The 17,102-nt window shown below is 36.4% G+C and overlaps 1 protein-coding gene across 6 annotated transcripts in view; it reads left to right on the top strand.

Moving 5' to 3' along the window:
- Positions 1 to 17,102, top strand: part of CUL3 (cullin 3) — a 118,528-nt gene that overhangs the window by 24,450 nt on the left and 76,976 nt on the right. For all 6 annotated transcript variants that reach the window (XM_064587153.1, XM_045867861.3, XM_064587154.1 and 3 more), the window contains one exon: positions 16,870 to 16,983. In XM_064587153.1, coding sequence (XP_064443223.1) covers positions 16,870 to 16,983 — 114 coding nt within the window. The remainder of the gene's footprint in view (positions 1 to 16,869; positions 16,984 to 17,102) is intronic.

The raw sequence follows: 17,102 nt of genomic DNA, 5'->3' as shown, positions 1-17,102 counted from the left end.
TGATTTGCCTTTTTTGTTTGTTTTTAGAAGCTTTGCTTTGCAGCTTGGGCACAGATGCAGAAAAAACATCTGTAGTTATGTGCTGTGTTGAGAATTGGCTCATCCAAAAAGTGAGGAAAGGAGGGGAGACCAGATTGGGAAGTCAGTGTTTAAGTGATTTTTGGACTCTGAAACATGGTTAGGTAGAAATTGAAGTCATGTGAACAATAATTCTATGGTAACTATAAGAGCTTCAGCATATTTGTGAGTTGCTTAAAGTGGTCCCATATCTCAGGTTAACTCTTATTTCAAAATATAGGCAGTTCCCTATAATATGTTGCAGAGAACATGTATTCAAGTTAATTGTGCTAAAGAAATTATATACACTAAATTCTTTTTATTTCTGTTACGTAGGCATTAGTCACTCATCACCAGCATCTGAAAATGTTCTTTAATTTTTTCTTTCACAAATGCTCATTTGACCAGTCTAAACTAGTCAATTTCTGGCTAGGAAATGTACCAATACCAGTATATCTAATGATTGATTTCCTTATTTCAGTTGAATTAAGTTTTTTAAGCTTTGCTAGTATCTATGCTTTCATTTTTGTGTTTTCCATTTATCTTACTTCATTCTTACTCTTACGAAAACTTTTAATAACCATACAAATAGAGTACTACTGTATGAAGGGGACACAGCCCAAAGAAATTTGTTAACTGACAGGCAGAGCCATTATACAGTGGCCTAAATGTGCCCTGATGTAGGAAGTCTCAGTTTTTTCTACCAAATGTGCAGAAGTGTAGTTTGCATAATTATTGCCAGTTTGTACATTGCACTTTCTGACTAGGTGAGAGAATGGTTCAGGTTCAGGGTTCTGTGGTATGAAAGTAACACGTCTTCAGTCTCACAGTGTATTCCTTTTTGTGGTTCGGAAAGCCTTACTCTGTGGTCTAATCATCAAGGGTTTTTTGTTGTTGTTGTCTTCACTGTGCTTTTAGCACTGTCCTGAACTACGTAAGCAATAATACTTTTTTCAAAGCAAAGTTATTTTCTACTGAAGTGAACATTTTAGTGCTGTGGTATATAGGCAGCCAGGACCTAGTTTTTCACGTTGAGCGATTCAAATGAAATACAATTTTTATGCAGAGTCGTTGCTAGTACCCTGGTTGCAAGATGAGAATAGTAAACATCTGAGGAAGATCTTTTGTAAAGCAGAATGGCACAAACTATCAGGGCAGATGAATGGAGGAACTTCTCTGAGATGAAGGAAGCTGATTGTTGGCTTTAGAAGTGAGTTCACAAAATTGAAGCAGGTATAAAAAAGCTGAATGCTTTTCTCTTAACTTGGTAGTATATTCTTCCTACCTCTAGAAGAATGTTCCCTTTGAGGAACAAAGGACCCAAAGGAATTCAGTGAATTTCTCTAGACCCACAAAGCAAAACTTAGAGTGTGATATGGCCCTTGTGCCTCTCCATAAGAAAGAAAAATTAAAAAATCTCATTTTGGTAAATATGAAAACATTTCAGAATTTACAGGGATTATCTTCTCTTTAACATTTGTTTCTATAAATAAAAGCGTGGTTATACTGGAGGAAAAAAGTTCTACTTTCTAGTTTTAAGGGTTTTTAAATTATAGATCATTTTGTCAAAGCCTCAAAAATACCCATATAAGACTTCTTATTACATAATTCAACATTCAAAAGTATGTTATTTGCCAGTCTCTGACTTAGGTATAAAAAATATGTTGGAATGCATTTGACCCCTGCAGTCATAGAACAGTTAAACAAGTAAACAGATGTTTAGTTATGAAACATGGTGAAGAAAACAGGATACAGTGATAGAGAAAAACGATGCGGGCAACTACATAGGCCAAGAAAGGACTCTTTGAGTAAGAGGGGACTTGACGAATGAGAAGGTGCTCATGAGTAAAGTGCTCATGAGAAGAGCATTCCAGGCAAAGGGGATGGCTGTAGAACATTTTTTCTTTACAGGACCAGATCGTCAATACTTTCAGCTTCCTGAGCCATACATTCTGTCGGCAGTTCCTCAACTCTCTCCTGTTGCAGCGCCACAGGAGCAATAGACCATATGTAATGAATGAATGTGGCAGTTTTCCAATACAACTTTATTGTAAAAAGACAGCAGGCCATGCTTTGCCAGTCCCTGGAATAGAGAAATTGAAAACAAAGCCTGTCGTGAATGGGGAATTAAGTATTGGCAGTGGGGAAGAATGGGACCAAGATGAGGTTTGAAGAGCAAGTCATTGAAACCATGGTATAAGGGCTTCCTACTTAATTATATGTACATTAAGAAACCATTCAAGAATTTTAAACAAGACAGTGACATGATCTGATGTAGATTTTTAAAATCTTACTCGGGTTGCTGTGTGATGCATAAATTTAGAGGACCCAAGAGTTGAAGTGAGGGGAGTAGGAAGGAATAACCCAGTAATTCAGGTGAGTGGTAGGGGTGATTTATACCAGTGTAGTGACAGTGGGGATAGAAGATTTCAGATTCAGGATACTTTGAATGTAGAGAGATTACTTCTGAATAGATTGGTTGTAGGAAATGAGGAAGAATCCAAGAGGACTCCTAGGTTTTTGGTTCTTGGGCAACAAGGTGTTCCATTTTTTTAATACAGGTTTGGGGTAGAAAAAGGAGCTCTGTTTGAACAGGTTAATTTTAAGATGCCAGTGAAATTGGATATGCAAATCTAGTTGTCTGAGAAATTTGGACAGGAAATGTAAGTTTGGAAATTGTGAGCATATAGATGAAGTCACACAGAAAAGAGAAATGAGGAATTTAATCCCGAGGAATTAAAACATTTTAGGTAGATTTGAGGATTGCAATGGAAACTGAAAAATGACCAGATCCAGCTCTGACCTCAGAGCTGTGGTTTTCATAACCGTTTTGTCTCTATGTGTTTGTGTGTGTGTGTAATGGCTAAAGACCATTTTAAATTTAAACGTAGTACCATTCAGTTCTGTTACTTGTGAGTAGGGTCAGGTAAGGGTGGAGCCATCTCCCCCGCCATCTCCTCCCCCCCCCCCCCCATTGGCTTTATTGAGGTGTAACTGACAAAATTTTAAGATATTTAAAGGGTCCTGTTCAGTTTTTTTGGAGTCCTCTTTTAAAAGATTCCTGTTTGGGATTTAAACTTGACAGAGTCTTTAAGCTCATAGTAAAGTAACTGAGGACTTGCTTTTACCTCTTCTATCCACTGATGAACACTTCATGTTTAATAATAATTTAAAAGTAGCTGCAGTGGAAAAAGTACTGGGTAGAAAGTGGGGAGAACTGGACTTTTTTAGGCCTAATTCTGCTACTACCAGTCTTGAACAAATTACTAGACTTTTCTGGACTTCAGATTATTAATTTATAAATGAGATTGGGATTGGTTTTATTAACCTAAATGAGCTTTAAAATTATATAATGGTTATGTATCTTGATAATTTTGTTTTTTTTAAGACTTAGGAAGATTATAGTTTTAAAGTTTACTGTTGTCCTTTCCTGTGCCATAATACATATTTAGAATAAAAACACTTCCATTTTTAATTGTTTCTTAAAATCGGGAGAAACTTCCTTTGGTTTTAATGTGGCAAGAACTTTATTCCAGTTTTGTGATGCTTAATAGGTCTCTTACATTTGCCTTACGCTTAATTTTCTCTCTCAAATTATTACTCTGTAATAATTAATATGGTAACCTCATAAATGAGCTAATTCTGTGAAAGTTTGAATAAAAAAGATGTTGACTTTTTAGCTCTACTTAGAAACAGCTTCTTGCTAAAAAGAACATTTAAGTGGTTTTTAAAGTCTTTTTATGAGCACTGGGTGTTACATGTAAGTGATGAATCACTAAATTCTCCTGAAACTAATATTACACTATACATTAACTGGAATTTAAATAAAAACCTGAAAGATAAATAAAAAAGAATTCATCCTGTAGATATGTTTAAATATGTATATAAAAAGTATTTATACTAATATTTATTGTAGCATTGTACGTAAATGCTTTAAAAAAGGCTGAAAACAATGTTCACTAATTGTGAATAAGTGGAATTATATCCACACAATGGAAAAAAAAAAAAAGTCTTTCTATCCATATATCCTGTTACTTCAGATAATCTCTTACTTTGGGTGGAAGGCAGAATAAGGGAGCTTGATCCTGCTGACTTTTCATTCATTTAGAAAACTTCCCGTCGAGGACCTCTTACGTTCCAGGCACTGGTCTAATAAGCATTTGCATTATGTCAAAGGTCCCTGCCTTTGGGGAACTTATGTTTTAGACTTAAGCACTTGAATCTGTGCCTAGTAATCTGATCAATTCTAAGCACTTTGTTTTACAGGTAGAGAAACTGAAGCTTTGAGGAATAGTTTGAATTTTTAATTGGCTTTCTTGTTTGAGGTTTTTTTGTTTTGTGTGGTAAACTGAAGTCTTTTTGTGAAATAACACCCTATTGCTTATTTTTTTATGTAGAGTTTCATTTGCTGAAAATGATGTCTCTGTGTAAACTGTTTTTTTCAGTATATTGATTTTTCTCCCATTTTTGAAGTGAGAAAGAGAAGAGCCAGAATTTTAAATATTATGTTTATTCACCAGTAAATTAAAGTGTTTCTGTGAGGGTACTGATTGCATGTGGAAATAAAGTTGGTATTCTTGGTAAGCTCTGGACTATTTTGTAAGCCAGTTACTTAATAGCTTATATAATAAAGCTTTTTTAGTGCTTTTCCTTTCTAGGCAAATGTGAATGACTCTAGAGTGTTGTTTTTTTTTTTTTAATGGCATTTAAGTACAAAATATAAATATAATGATTGCAGTGAATTATAAAAGGACGTTGATAGAAACACTCAGGAATAAAATTTTTGTTAGCAAAGACAGATTCAGTTCAGAGGCCCACAGATACTGAATCTCTTGTGTTTCATCTACCAAAAAATAATAAGACACTATGCCTGTCAGCAAGAATCTTCCAATTTTAGTGAGGTAATCAGATTTGAAGGAGAATTGTTTTGCTTGAGGAATTCAGGGCAAAGTAGAAAGAGGAGGTCACTTTTGATAAGCCTTAAAGGATTATTAAAGATTCATCATGTGAACAAAGGCAAAAGATAGTCAAGAAAATGGCATGAGTAAAAAAGGCAGGTAGGCATGAGCACAGTCAGGTAAGATCAGTGTAGGTGGAATATAAAAGGCTTCAAATACATTTGTTGGGAATGAGAGTGGTAAAGTTGGTTGGACTAGATTTTGAAAAACATTATAGGGGATTTGGGTTTTATCCTGTAGGTGGTGGGAGCCATTGGTTTTTTAAGTCTTCAAAAGAGACTGACTGAAGATTAGTAGGCATGCCATCTTCAGTGCTTCATTGTCGCATATCTTTCATTCTCCTGCCATCTTGTCCTTTTTTTCTAACTTTAAGTTGTTGAAGGAAACAGAACCTATTACACTGAATATTGGAGTTGCTTAGGGTGATGACAGGAGGAAGGCTCTGTCTGAGTTTAATGAATATGATTTGGAAGAGTGACTTGAATATGAATAGAGTAATCCCCAAAGAGGAAGAGATTTGGGGAGGATAATGTAGGGGATAGAGATTATTAGAGAGTCAGGAAGATGGCAACCGTGGGATAGGAGGGGCGTAAGAAATTGAGTAGCTTCTACTTTAAAAGGATTGGAAGAGAAATGATGTTGGGGAGAGCCAAGCTTAAGGTGTTACTTTATTTGATAAATTCACACATGTGGTAAATATCAGCTATTCCCCCTTAAATTGTTGTGTAGACTGTAAGCACTGTGAGGGCGGATACCCCTTTCTATCTTGTTTTCTGTTGTATTTTCTAGTAATGTTCTCTTAATATTTACAAAAAAGCAAGTGACCAACCTAGGACCTGTCTTACTCATCTTTTTTCCTCCTGCTCCTTCATGTAGTTGGCACTCAATAATTGTCTATTGAAATGAATCCCAGAGAATACTAGCAGTCAAATGGAAACCATGCTTTATATTCAGCAGCTGCCAAATTCTGTTTTGTCTTCCAAATGTGCTTCTACCTACCCAAGTTAATTGCCGAATCCAAACCCTGTTAAAGCTGAGTATATTTCACCATTTAAAAGCACAGTGAAAATTTTGGGCTACATTATCTCTCATTTTTTGAGATGAGTCTGTCTGTCTGCTGGGAGCCAGATCGTGTGGTCCTGTGGAACTTTGGGGTTTTTCTTCCCTCATGTTAATCAAGAGAACAAAAAGACTAATTGCCATATTGCCATGTTTTGTGTATGTTTTACTACGTATTCTGTCAGTGGCCTTGTCCAAAGTTTAATTATGGTACTAATGCTATAATGGCTTTTAATGTATATCTTTTATCTTAACCATTGTGAATGTAATACAAGTGATAGATAATCCATGTCCTTCTATGGTATACTACTTTGTTTTGGTTTTCCAACCATTAGGTAAAAAGCTACTGGTTTTCATGGCACTACTTTGTACTCCTAGAGAAATCCTGATTTTACTAACTTTTCTTTTTAAGTTAATATTTGAACTTTTTTTTTAAAGTGATGCCAAATTTATATGATTTCTTACTTGCTTTAACATGTAGCAGATATTCTTTATGCATGAAATTATAAAAATACGTTGTCGTAATTCTCACTGTGTGCCCCTGCTTTGAGCCTCATGATTCTCTAGTGCTATTCATTGTATTCTACTTTGTATTAAGGTCATATGAATGCTAGTGTTAGGCTCCTCTTTTCTCCCTTACCCCATAGAAATTGTAAAGTGGCTGAATGCATTTTCTATCCTCCATTCTGGCTAGCACCCTGCTTTGCTTGTTGGAAGTAATCATTAAGTATCTGAATTGACAGTTTGAAGAAAGATTTTTATGTATTCTTTTAAATTAAGAGCTTCATTTTGGATACTTACAGAGTGAATGGGGAAATACTGCCACTAGGAATGAACTTTATGTTGAAATTACAAGTAGTGTGCTCTTTGTAAAATGCTTAAACTTACATTACTGAGTATATATATGTCAGTAAAATTACTTACAGAAGAATCTTCTGACAACAATCAAGAAGCAAGTTTTCCCTGTAGTAGCTATTTTACTCTTTTGTCAGTGATAGTGGTATGATTCCTCTGATTGAGACTGCCACCTTTTTTTCTAAAAGTTAGTGAAAATAATGAGAAATAATACTGTCAGTCTAGAAAATATCAAGAGGGCAGTGAATTTTATATCATTCAGGAATCTCTTGTCATTAGTGAATTCTTGGAAGGTTTAAGATATCTACAAAAGTTAAGATTAATGCTCCTCAGCTTAGTAGAAATTTGCTTTGAAATACAAAAATCTTAAGGTTGTTATGTATTATGAGAGAGACCAATATCTGTTCACCAAATTTATATTGAATATACAGATAATAGGATGTTAGCTGCTTGACAAACTCAACTTTATAGAGTAAAAGGATTCCTTCCAGTTAATGGAGAAATTTCTGTTTTTTAGAAGAAAGGAAAGCAAGAATCAAGTGGAAATTGAGAGCTTAGGAAGTACTGTATAAAGTGTGTAAGCATATGTATGTATATATATTTTGTGTTAACATGTTTCTCAAAATCTAAGGCACTTGGGAGTGCAGATCCTGATTCAGTAGGACTGACCTAGGACCCAAGATTGTGTGTTTCTAACAAGCTGCAAGGTGGTGGTGGTGATGATGATGACAGTCTTGAACATGATCCTGTTCTGTGGACCACACTTATAGAGTAGCAAGATCAAATATTTATGTGATAATAATATGAATATGTAATACCAGGAGTATTATGGTTGTAGCAACTGCTATGTTTACTGTGGGCTGGGCCCTGTTGTAAGCATTATTTGTGTATTAACTCATTTTATCCACACAATTCCTCTTTTGTAAAAACTTAATACACAAAGAAGTTACTGGTGGTTATATATTTACCAAGTGTTGGATCTGTGGTTTGCATCAGGCAGGCAAGCTTTTCAGCATCTGCACTCCTGTGCTGCCACTATTCACTATATATGACTGTTACCTAAAAATAGCAAAATATTACACTATTTCTTTTTAATCTTTTAAATCAAGAGTTCTCGGGGCACCTGGGTGGCTTAGATGGTTAAGCGTCTGCCTTAGGCTCAGATCATGATCCCAGGGTCCTGGGATCGAGCCCCACATTGGGCTCCTGGCTCAGTGGGGAGTGTGCTTCTTCCTCTCCCTCTGCCTCTCCCCCTGCTCATGCTCTCTTTCTCTTATCTCTCTGTCTCAAATGAATAAATAAAATATTAAAAAAAAAATAAATCAAGAGTTCTCAGGAGAAAGGGAAGAGCTGTGGAGCTTTTTAAAAACTATTTATGTCAGATTAGGAGAGATGTCTTCTGTGCTCCATGGTTTGGCTTCCATGGAGATTGACTTCTGTAGGTAGCCACTTTTATTGACAAGTTTATGTCACATCACTCTGATGTGATGAAAGTTTTTTGAGCTCTTCAATAATAACTCTTTAATGACATTCCTTAGAAAAACAGGGTTTACATAACTGGTAAAATTTGTAAAGTGACACCCCCCCAGATCACATGTGTTGGGACCCTGAAAAAATTCAGATGTAAGTGGGAACTTAAGTGCTATTTTTGATCATGTAAATGTTGCATATTTATGTAAATAGTTTAGTCAGATGAAATAAGCAGTATTTGTTTCAGAATTTAGAGACAGAAAGGTACTTAGCAGACATCCTGTGGCTCTTAGTTTTTTTTTTCAAACAATGGAAAATGCCACTTTTTAAATCCCACAAAACTAATATAAATCAAATTTACTCAGGGAAAATGGAGCCTGCCCTGCAGTAGTACTAAGACATCTTAGTGGAGCAGGATGTGAATGCCATTGTTCTAGTGAACCCCAGTGATGTATACGGGTAAGAGGAGCTTACAGACCAGATAGGTTAACTAACTTATTCAAAGTCCTAGTTAGTAATTGCCCTGGAAAGTTGTCTTCAAATACTAACTTGATTGTTTTAATTTTGAGTGATTGTTAAAATACTACAGATTTCTAGGAGATTACACCTTTTAAAGTTTTAGTTTCTCTGTGGTATTTTGTAAATGTTTTACGTATAATTGGCATGTGCTCCATGTTATTCATGACCCACTTTGTGTTTTTTAATACACTGTGTATTTCGGTGCAAAATAATGCTAAATACATTTTCTGTACTTCAGAGATTTGTCTGTATTTGAATTAAATATTGTCCTGAGTTTTGAGACTTTTTAAGAAAGAAGTCATTAATTTTCTGTAGTCCATATCGTTATTAATTATATGGCTCATTACTAGTTTCAGTGGACTTTAGAGCTAAAATCTTTATAATTAGTTTTAGCCAGTGAATTTCTTTGTGTTACCTAAACATTTAATTAGGCTGGGATTTTGCCCAGGCATTGAAACTTAGAGAGTGAAAAAAAATTGTAATTAATGGTTTAATTGTGTGTGTTGGTGGCGGGGGTGGTGGGAGAGACTGTGCCAATTATTAATGTCTTTTGACTTCCCATCCAGCCAAGAGCTTCTGGCAGGGTTGGCCTCCTTGTCAGTCCATTAAGATATTTGGATAAGAAAACTCAAGGGCAAAGACTGGGAGCTTGTAGGTCTTAGGCATGCTTATGCCTACTGGCCTCTCTTGTCATCCTCCTTTCTATTCTCCTCTTCCTTTTGCCAGTAATTTGATTGATTTGAAGATGTGTTTCTTGCAACTTGGACATTATCAGTGAGCAGATTTTATCACAATGTTGAAAAATAAACCTTTTCTTTTGACTTAGTAATTCCACTTTAATCTTTGCTGAGAATGTAATTAAAAGGACAGGGAAGGGACACCTGGGTGGCTCAGTCGGTTAAGCGGCTGCCTTCAGCTCAGGTCATGATCCCAGGGTCCTGGGATCGAGTCCCGCATCAGGCTCCCTGCTTAGCAGGGAGCCTGCTTCTCCCTCTGCCTGCAGCTCCCCCTGCTTGTACTCTCGCTCACTCTCTCTCGCCTATGCTCTCTCTCTCTAGCAAATAAATAAATAAAATCTTTAAAAAAAAAAAAAAAGGACAGGGAAAGTTGTGTTCACAGAAATGAGGACTGTAGTATGCCAATTTGAATTATTCCAGAGTCATTCATAAGTTGACACTCCTGAAGTAATTAACAATTCTTCCACTGTTTGGCATTCAAGTTGCCTTTTTTTTTTTTTAAGATTTTATTTATTAGAGCGCGGGAGAGAGTACGAGCTGGGAGGAGGGGCAGAGGGAGCTAGAGAAGCAGATCCCCACTGAGCAGGGAGCTCGTCTGTCCCTGGACTCAGTCGTGGGACCCCGGGATCGACCTGAGCCGAAGGCAGATGCTTAACCAACTGAGCCACCAAAACCCCTCAAGTTGCTTTTAAGAATGAACATTGTGGCATCCTAGCTTAAGTTTATGATATATAATAATAAAACGGCCCAACTTGAGAATCATAATTGTTGTGAGCTTTAAAAAGTCTCTATCAATAGAATTAGCCTTTTATTTTCATATAGAGTTCTGTAAATTTTAGCCCATGTGTATAGATTAATGTAAATGCTGTCATAATTAGTACAGAAAATTACCACAGAGGACTCCCTGTTTTCCCTTTATAGTCACATCCTCCTCCTACCCCAAGATTTGGCAACCACTGGTCTATTCTGTCACTGTGGTTTTGTTTTCTCAAGAATGTCATGTAAATGGAGTAATACAGTCTGTAACCTTTTTAGACAGACGTCTTTCATTCAGCATAATTATTTTGAGATTGAGCCAAGGTGTTGTATGTATTGGTAGTTTGTTCCTTTTTTATTGCTGAATGATACATTCTATTGTATGAATGTACTACCATTTACATAACCATTTACCTGTTTACTTGTTGAATGAGTTTTGGATTGTATGTAGTTTTTTGTGATTATGAAGAGAGCTGCTGCGAACATTCCTAGGTTTTGTGTGAATGTAAGTTTTCATTTCTCGAGGATAAATACCTAGGAGTGGGATTGCTAGGTCATATGCCAGACTGTTTTCCTCTAGGGCTGTGCCGTTTTGCATTCTCACTAGCAATGTCTAAGAAGAGTTCTAGTTTGCTTGGCTTCTTTGTCAGCACTTGGTATTGTCAGTATATTTTATTTTAGCTATTATAATGGATGTGTAGTAGTATCTCATTTTTAAAATTTTCATTTCCTTAATGGCTAGTGTTGTTGGACATCTTTTCATGTGTAAAACTGCTTTTATATAACCTCTTCGGTGAACTGTCTGTTCAGGTCTTTTGCCCATTTCTTAATTGTTTGCTTTCTTTACTGAATTGTAAGAGTTTTTATATCTATAGAGAGAGAGAGATTCTGGATACAGATAATTTGATATTTTCTCCCAGTCTGTAGCTTGTTTATTTATTGTTTTAACAGTGTCTGCAAAACAGAAGTTTTTGATCCTGATGAGGTCCATTTTACTATATTTTTCCTCTTACAGATCATGCTTTTGGTGTTATGTTGGTAGTTGCTTAAAATCTCAGATGACTTTTTCTTCCTATATTTTATTCTAATAGAATCTTTTTCTTTGAATTGCTGTTCTGCCTTGAAACTTTATAAGTAGATATTTTTCTCCTAAAGCAGAGGTTAATGTTGAATGTTGATCGTTCTTTAAAAAAATCAGGATTCAGAATTGTATCAATATTATTACAACTATACAAAAACATACTTGTGTTGAAGAAATTCTGCAAAGGGAAGGAACAGAAATGGCTGGTGTGTGGCTCTTAAACTGGTGGTTTCCTAATCCTGGCTGTTGTATGAGAATCACCTGGGTAGCTTTAAAAAAAGAGATGGTCTTTTCTTGGTCTTGGGTCAGCCCCAAAATCTTTTTTTTTTTTTTTAATAGACTTTATTTTTTAAATCAGTTTTAGATTCATAGCAGAATTGAGGAGAAGGTACAGTCATGTCCCGTATTTCCACTGCCTCCCCCACTATCAGCATCCCATACCAGAGGGGTACATTTGTTACAATGACTTATCATTATCACCCAAACTCCATAGTTTACGTTAGGGGTCACTCTTGGTGTTGTACATTCTGTATATTTTTAATGAATGTATAATGAAATGTATCCACTATTGTAGTACCATACGGAATAGTTGCATTCCCCTAAAAATCCTCTGTGCTCTTTCTATTCATCTTTCCCTCCACCCTAACTCCTAGCACCTGATCTTTTTCTTCTTTTGATCTTTTTATAGTCTCTTTAGTTTTGCCCTTTCCGGAATGTTGGAATGATATGGTAGGTAGTAGCCTTTTCAGATTGTGTTCTTTCACTTGGTAATACGCACTTATGGTGCCTCCATTTCTTCTCATGGCATAATGGATCATGTCTTTTTAGTGCTGAATAATATTCTGTTGTCTGTATGTACCACAGTTTATTGTTTCGCCTACTGAAGGAAATTTTGGTTGCTTCCAAGTTTCGGCAATTATGAATAAAGCTATAAACATGTGAGTGTAGGGTGTTTGGACATAAGTTGTCAACTCCTTTGGTATTTATAGCAAGGAGCCTAATTGCTGGATCGTGTGGTAGGAGTACATGTGGTTTTGTAAGAAACTACCAAACTGTCCTCCAAGTGGCTGTGTATCATTTTGCATTCCTGCCGGCAGTGAGCAGAAGTGCTTGTTTGCTACATCCTCAGCAGCATTTGGTGTAGTCAGTGTTTTGGATTTTGGCTATTCTAATAAGAGTGTAAGGGTATCCCATTGTTTTAATTTGCAATTTCTTTCTTTCTTTCTTTTTAAAGATTTTATTTTTAAGTAATCTCTACACCCAACGTAGGGCTCCAGCATACAACCCCAAGATCAAGAGTTGCACACTCTACAGACTGAGTCAGACAGGCGCCCCTCAGTTTGCAATTTCTTAATCAGATGTTGGACATCTTTCAGTGTGCTTATTTGCCACCTGGCTGTCTTTTTTGGTGAGGTGGGCAGGTCTTTTGCCAATATTTTAGATTGGGTTTTCTTGGTGAGTTTTATTAATTCCTTGTATATATTGAGTAACAGTCCTTTACCAGATACACCTTTTGCAAATATTTTCTCTCAGTCTGTGTCTTGTCATCTCATTCTCTTGAGCAAAATCTGTTGCTCTCCAAGTGATTCTAATTCTCTGTCAGGTTCATGATCTACTGCTCTTGACTACTGTCTCTGTACCTTGCTTTGTGCAAGGCTAAGTGCCGTGAACAAGCCATAAGTTTTCAACTACTCATTTTAGCCTCGTTGTCACAGCTGGTCTCATCCTACTCTCAATTTCCATGGCTTTATTGCTTGTTTCTCCTTGTTTTGCCCTTCAAATTCCAGCTCTTCACCTGGGTGACTTTTTCGTAGCTTTTCTTATGTAATAATGCTGGATAAACCTGATCTGCGGGCCCCCTTTGGTACTGGTACAACCTCTCTCGCAGGGTCTCTTCCTGTTTGCCTTTGCTTATGCAAAAACTAATGGTGGTTATTAGGGTGTGAGATTAACAATGTTACACACAAACTGACCCCAATTCCAAATTTTCTGTGTTCTGTTAACAGTTTGTAAAATAAGGGTTAAATCTTTTTATCCCCCACTTAATGTGTTTTTGGTTTATATGCAACCTTACCTCTTAAAAAGTCCATTTTAATCTTCATAAAGGTTGAATTTTCATCTCATTCCTACCTTTTATTATGTATATTTGAACAAATACTTGTTCACTCTTCATGTATCAGAGTAGAAGGACAGTTCTCTGAGGCAGCATTAGGGGAAGAATTATTTGTTCGTAGAGTGATCTGAATAGTTAGAGGAGAAGGCAGCAAGTTTATCTAAAGCATTTATTTTATGTCTTACAGTCCTATGTCTGTGTGTGTGTGCATAATCACTCAAAAATAAATATAACAGTATGTCTGACAAGCAGGAGATCTTCTGGGGCACCTCTTAGAACTCCCATGTCCTGTGATAGAGGTTAATTGTTGTGAATGTATTTAATACCACTGAATTTTACACTTAAAAATTACTGAGATGGTAAAGTTTACATTATGTAAAAATGATGTGTCATTTCTGCTTAAGTCATTGGCCAAAGCTGATCCATGACCAACCACATCTAACTTCAACAGTAAAAATCAAACTAAATATAACAAAATTAATAGCAGCTATTTTCTGCTAAGTAAAATTCATTGTTATTGATTTGTCAGGATAATGTTTTGGAAGTATGCAAATAAAGCAGTTTTATCGTTTATGACACATTGTGCTAGTTGATCACATTTTTATTTTGTTGAAAGGCTGGTGTAAGTATAAATATTACATAAATACTTGAGATATTTTAAAGTGTATATAGATCAGTAATTTTAGGACACATGTCTTCTTTTGTAACTTTTAAAAATTTAAGTGGTCAGTTTTTCATTCATCTAACAGATATACCAAGTACATTTTTGCTTTCCAAAATTAGGGTGACTTTGTTAACATGTAACTTGACTTTATAATAGAATGGTATACAGAAGTTCACTTAAGTCCTTAAGAATAATTAATTGCTAGATATTCTGATGTTCAGAATATATTTTTTTTCATGTAGTACAGTTTCTCAGGTATTGTCATTAATTTAATTGCTACTCAAAATTCAGTGGTTCACTGAAAGAATATGAAGATTGGTGAGGAATTTTATAAATAGGCATATTTTCAGTTTGTAGGGGTTTTTTTAGTGTTAAGCTGTCATGGGAATTTGCATCTGACAAGTGCCAGACTTAACGAGTTGGAATAAATGACTTAGTATCCACTTTACAAAAAGTATTTAACACAGTACTGTCTACGAACCTACATGAGTGTTTATCACTTTTGATATAGTCAACATATTTATGGGTGACGTATTTTGAAGTCAAGGAGCTTATTAGTCTCATGAACAAAAGATTATATATAATTATGTGGTATAGACTAGTGGTTTTCATACTACACGTTTAGTACAACAGACATACTGTTTCATCACTAAAATCTCTTAACAGCTGTTTTTCCTCTAATATATAAGAAAAATTAGATACAGTTTTCTCAGTTTGAATTTATTCTCTCATTTGTTGGGAATAGTGTGTTTTGTGTTTTTTTGGTTTTTTTTTTTCCAGTCTTTGGCACTTGCAACCACTTGTTTATACTCGTTTATACTAGTGCTAATATGCAGTGACACTTTATTTACTGTTTATAATTCAAGTTTATAGATATCTATATACTCAACACACATATTAAATAATTTGTTTCTCACAAAACACCATGACTTCAGATTCTCCCCAACCTAAAATGTTTAGTCACTACTACAGGTGTTTGGAGCTAGAACATGTCTGGTTAGGCTGGAATTAAGAGTTGAGCTAGACCATGGAGGATTGGGTGGGTTGGAATAATTAGAGAGGTTGGCAGTATAGTCCCCAAGTGTTCTGGGAACTTAGAGGACAAACTGCTTCTTCATGATAAAGCTAGAACCAGAGTCTGAATTCTGTTTTTTAGTCAGTAGTCATACCATTGGACAGATAGCATAGCAGGAAGTAGTAGTAGTAGTCAGGAGCCTCTTATTGGAGAAGGTGGCAATATGCTTGTAGACTCTGGAAAGGAATTCCTGAAGCCTGAGTGGTCTTAGCAGGATTGCATTAGGAAGGCATTTCAGACTCAAGGCAACGTGATGTGCAGAGATAGGTATCCTGAAAAAGCTTAGCATGTTGGTGGTGGATCATGGTTTTGGAGGGTAGGATGAAAGAAGTAAAGGGTCTTCTAGATGCCAGGTGCTGTTCTAGGTGTGGGAAGCACACGTGGAAAAGACAAAATCCCTGCTGCTGTGGATCTTACATTTTAGTGAGTGGAACAGTAAGTGAATAAATACGCAAAACAGGAGGCAGTGACAAGTACTGTGAGGAAAAATTAGTGTAGGGTGAAGAGTGGGTATAGAAGTTGTTGTTTGAAATAGGGTGGTCAAGAAAGACCTCTCTGGAAGTGAAACTTGGGCAGAAAAAATGGGGGCGTAAGCTGTGTGAAACGTGCAGAAGAAAGGGTAGAACACAGTTGCTGGACGCAGCTCCACGGTAGCCGGAGCATCCTGAGGTAATAGTTTATGCTCAGTGAGTGTTGACTGAGTGCCAGACACTGTTCTGAGTGTGTCACTAGTGTTCATTTAGCCCTTACAACGTTCTACGAAATGGATACTGTTTCACATGTAAGGAAACTGAGGCACAGACATGAAATAATTTACCCAGGGTGACACAGCTCGTCAGGCAGCTGGAGTTGAGCCCAGTAGTTTTGATTCCAAAATCAACATTTTCAGCCATTCTACAAAGATGGGGAAGGGGAGGTGTAGTAGGAAATTTAGTTGGAGCAGTAGCCTGGGGCCAGTTGTCTGGGGCCCTGTAGTTCCTTATAAATATTTAGGATTTTATTTTGACTGTGATGTTAGGTTGTTGGAGGGTTGAGAAACGCCCAGGAGGTTGCTTTATGATTCTGGAGATCAGGAGATGGGTCTGGACTATACAACACATTTGTTAGTTATCTCTATTTAGGTTATATTATAGTTTAAAATGTTTCTTTTTCTTTTTTTTTTTTTAAGATTTTATTTATTTATTTGAGAGAGTGAGAGAGAGAGAGAGAGCACATGAGAGGGGGGAAGGTCAGAGGGAGAAGCAGACTCCCTGCCGAGCAGGGAGCCCGATGCAGGACTCGATCCCGGGACTCCAGGATCACGACCTGAGCCGAAGGCAGTCGCTTAACCAACTGAGCCACCCAGGCGCCCTATAGCTTAAAATGTTTCTTCTGGCCTATAACCTATTTCTTTGATGTAAAATTGAAGATTCCACATCATTATTTTATTGAACAGATATGTGCATGTATACGTATGAGAGAGTGCATGTTGTGTGTGTGTGTGTGTGTGTGTGTAACAAACTTTAATGAACTCTTCTGTTAATAGGTGCGAGAAGATGTACTAAATTCATTGAATAACAACTTTCTTCAAACGCTAAATCAAGCTTGGAATGATCATCAAACAGCTATGGTGATGATTAGAGACATACTAATGTATATGGTAAGTAGAGCTTTTTTTGTTTTTCCTTTAAGAAGTTAGGCATTTCAAAACACAGTGTCTTTCTTCTTTCTGTCACGTTTAGTTGGATGGTACAGGTCAGTGTGGAAGGTGTTATTTTT

The sequence above is a fragment of the Mirounga angustirostris genome, unplaced genomic scaffold (assembly GCF_029215605.1).
Source record: "Mirounga angustirostris isolate CCGP_5_RB_7025 unplaced genomic scaffold, mMirAng1.0.hap1 SCAF_3, whole genome shotgun sequence".
Lineage (NCBI taxonomy): Eukaryota > Metazoa > Chordata > Mammalia > Carnivora > Phocidae > Mirounga > Mirounga angustirostris.
The sequence above is the reverse complement of the archived record's forward strand: the minus strand, read 5'-3'. Positions and strand labels throughout refer to the sequence as shown.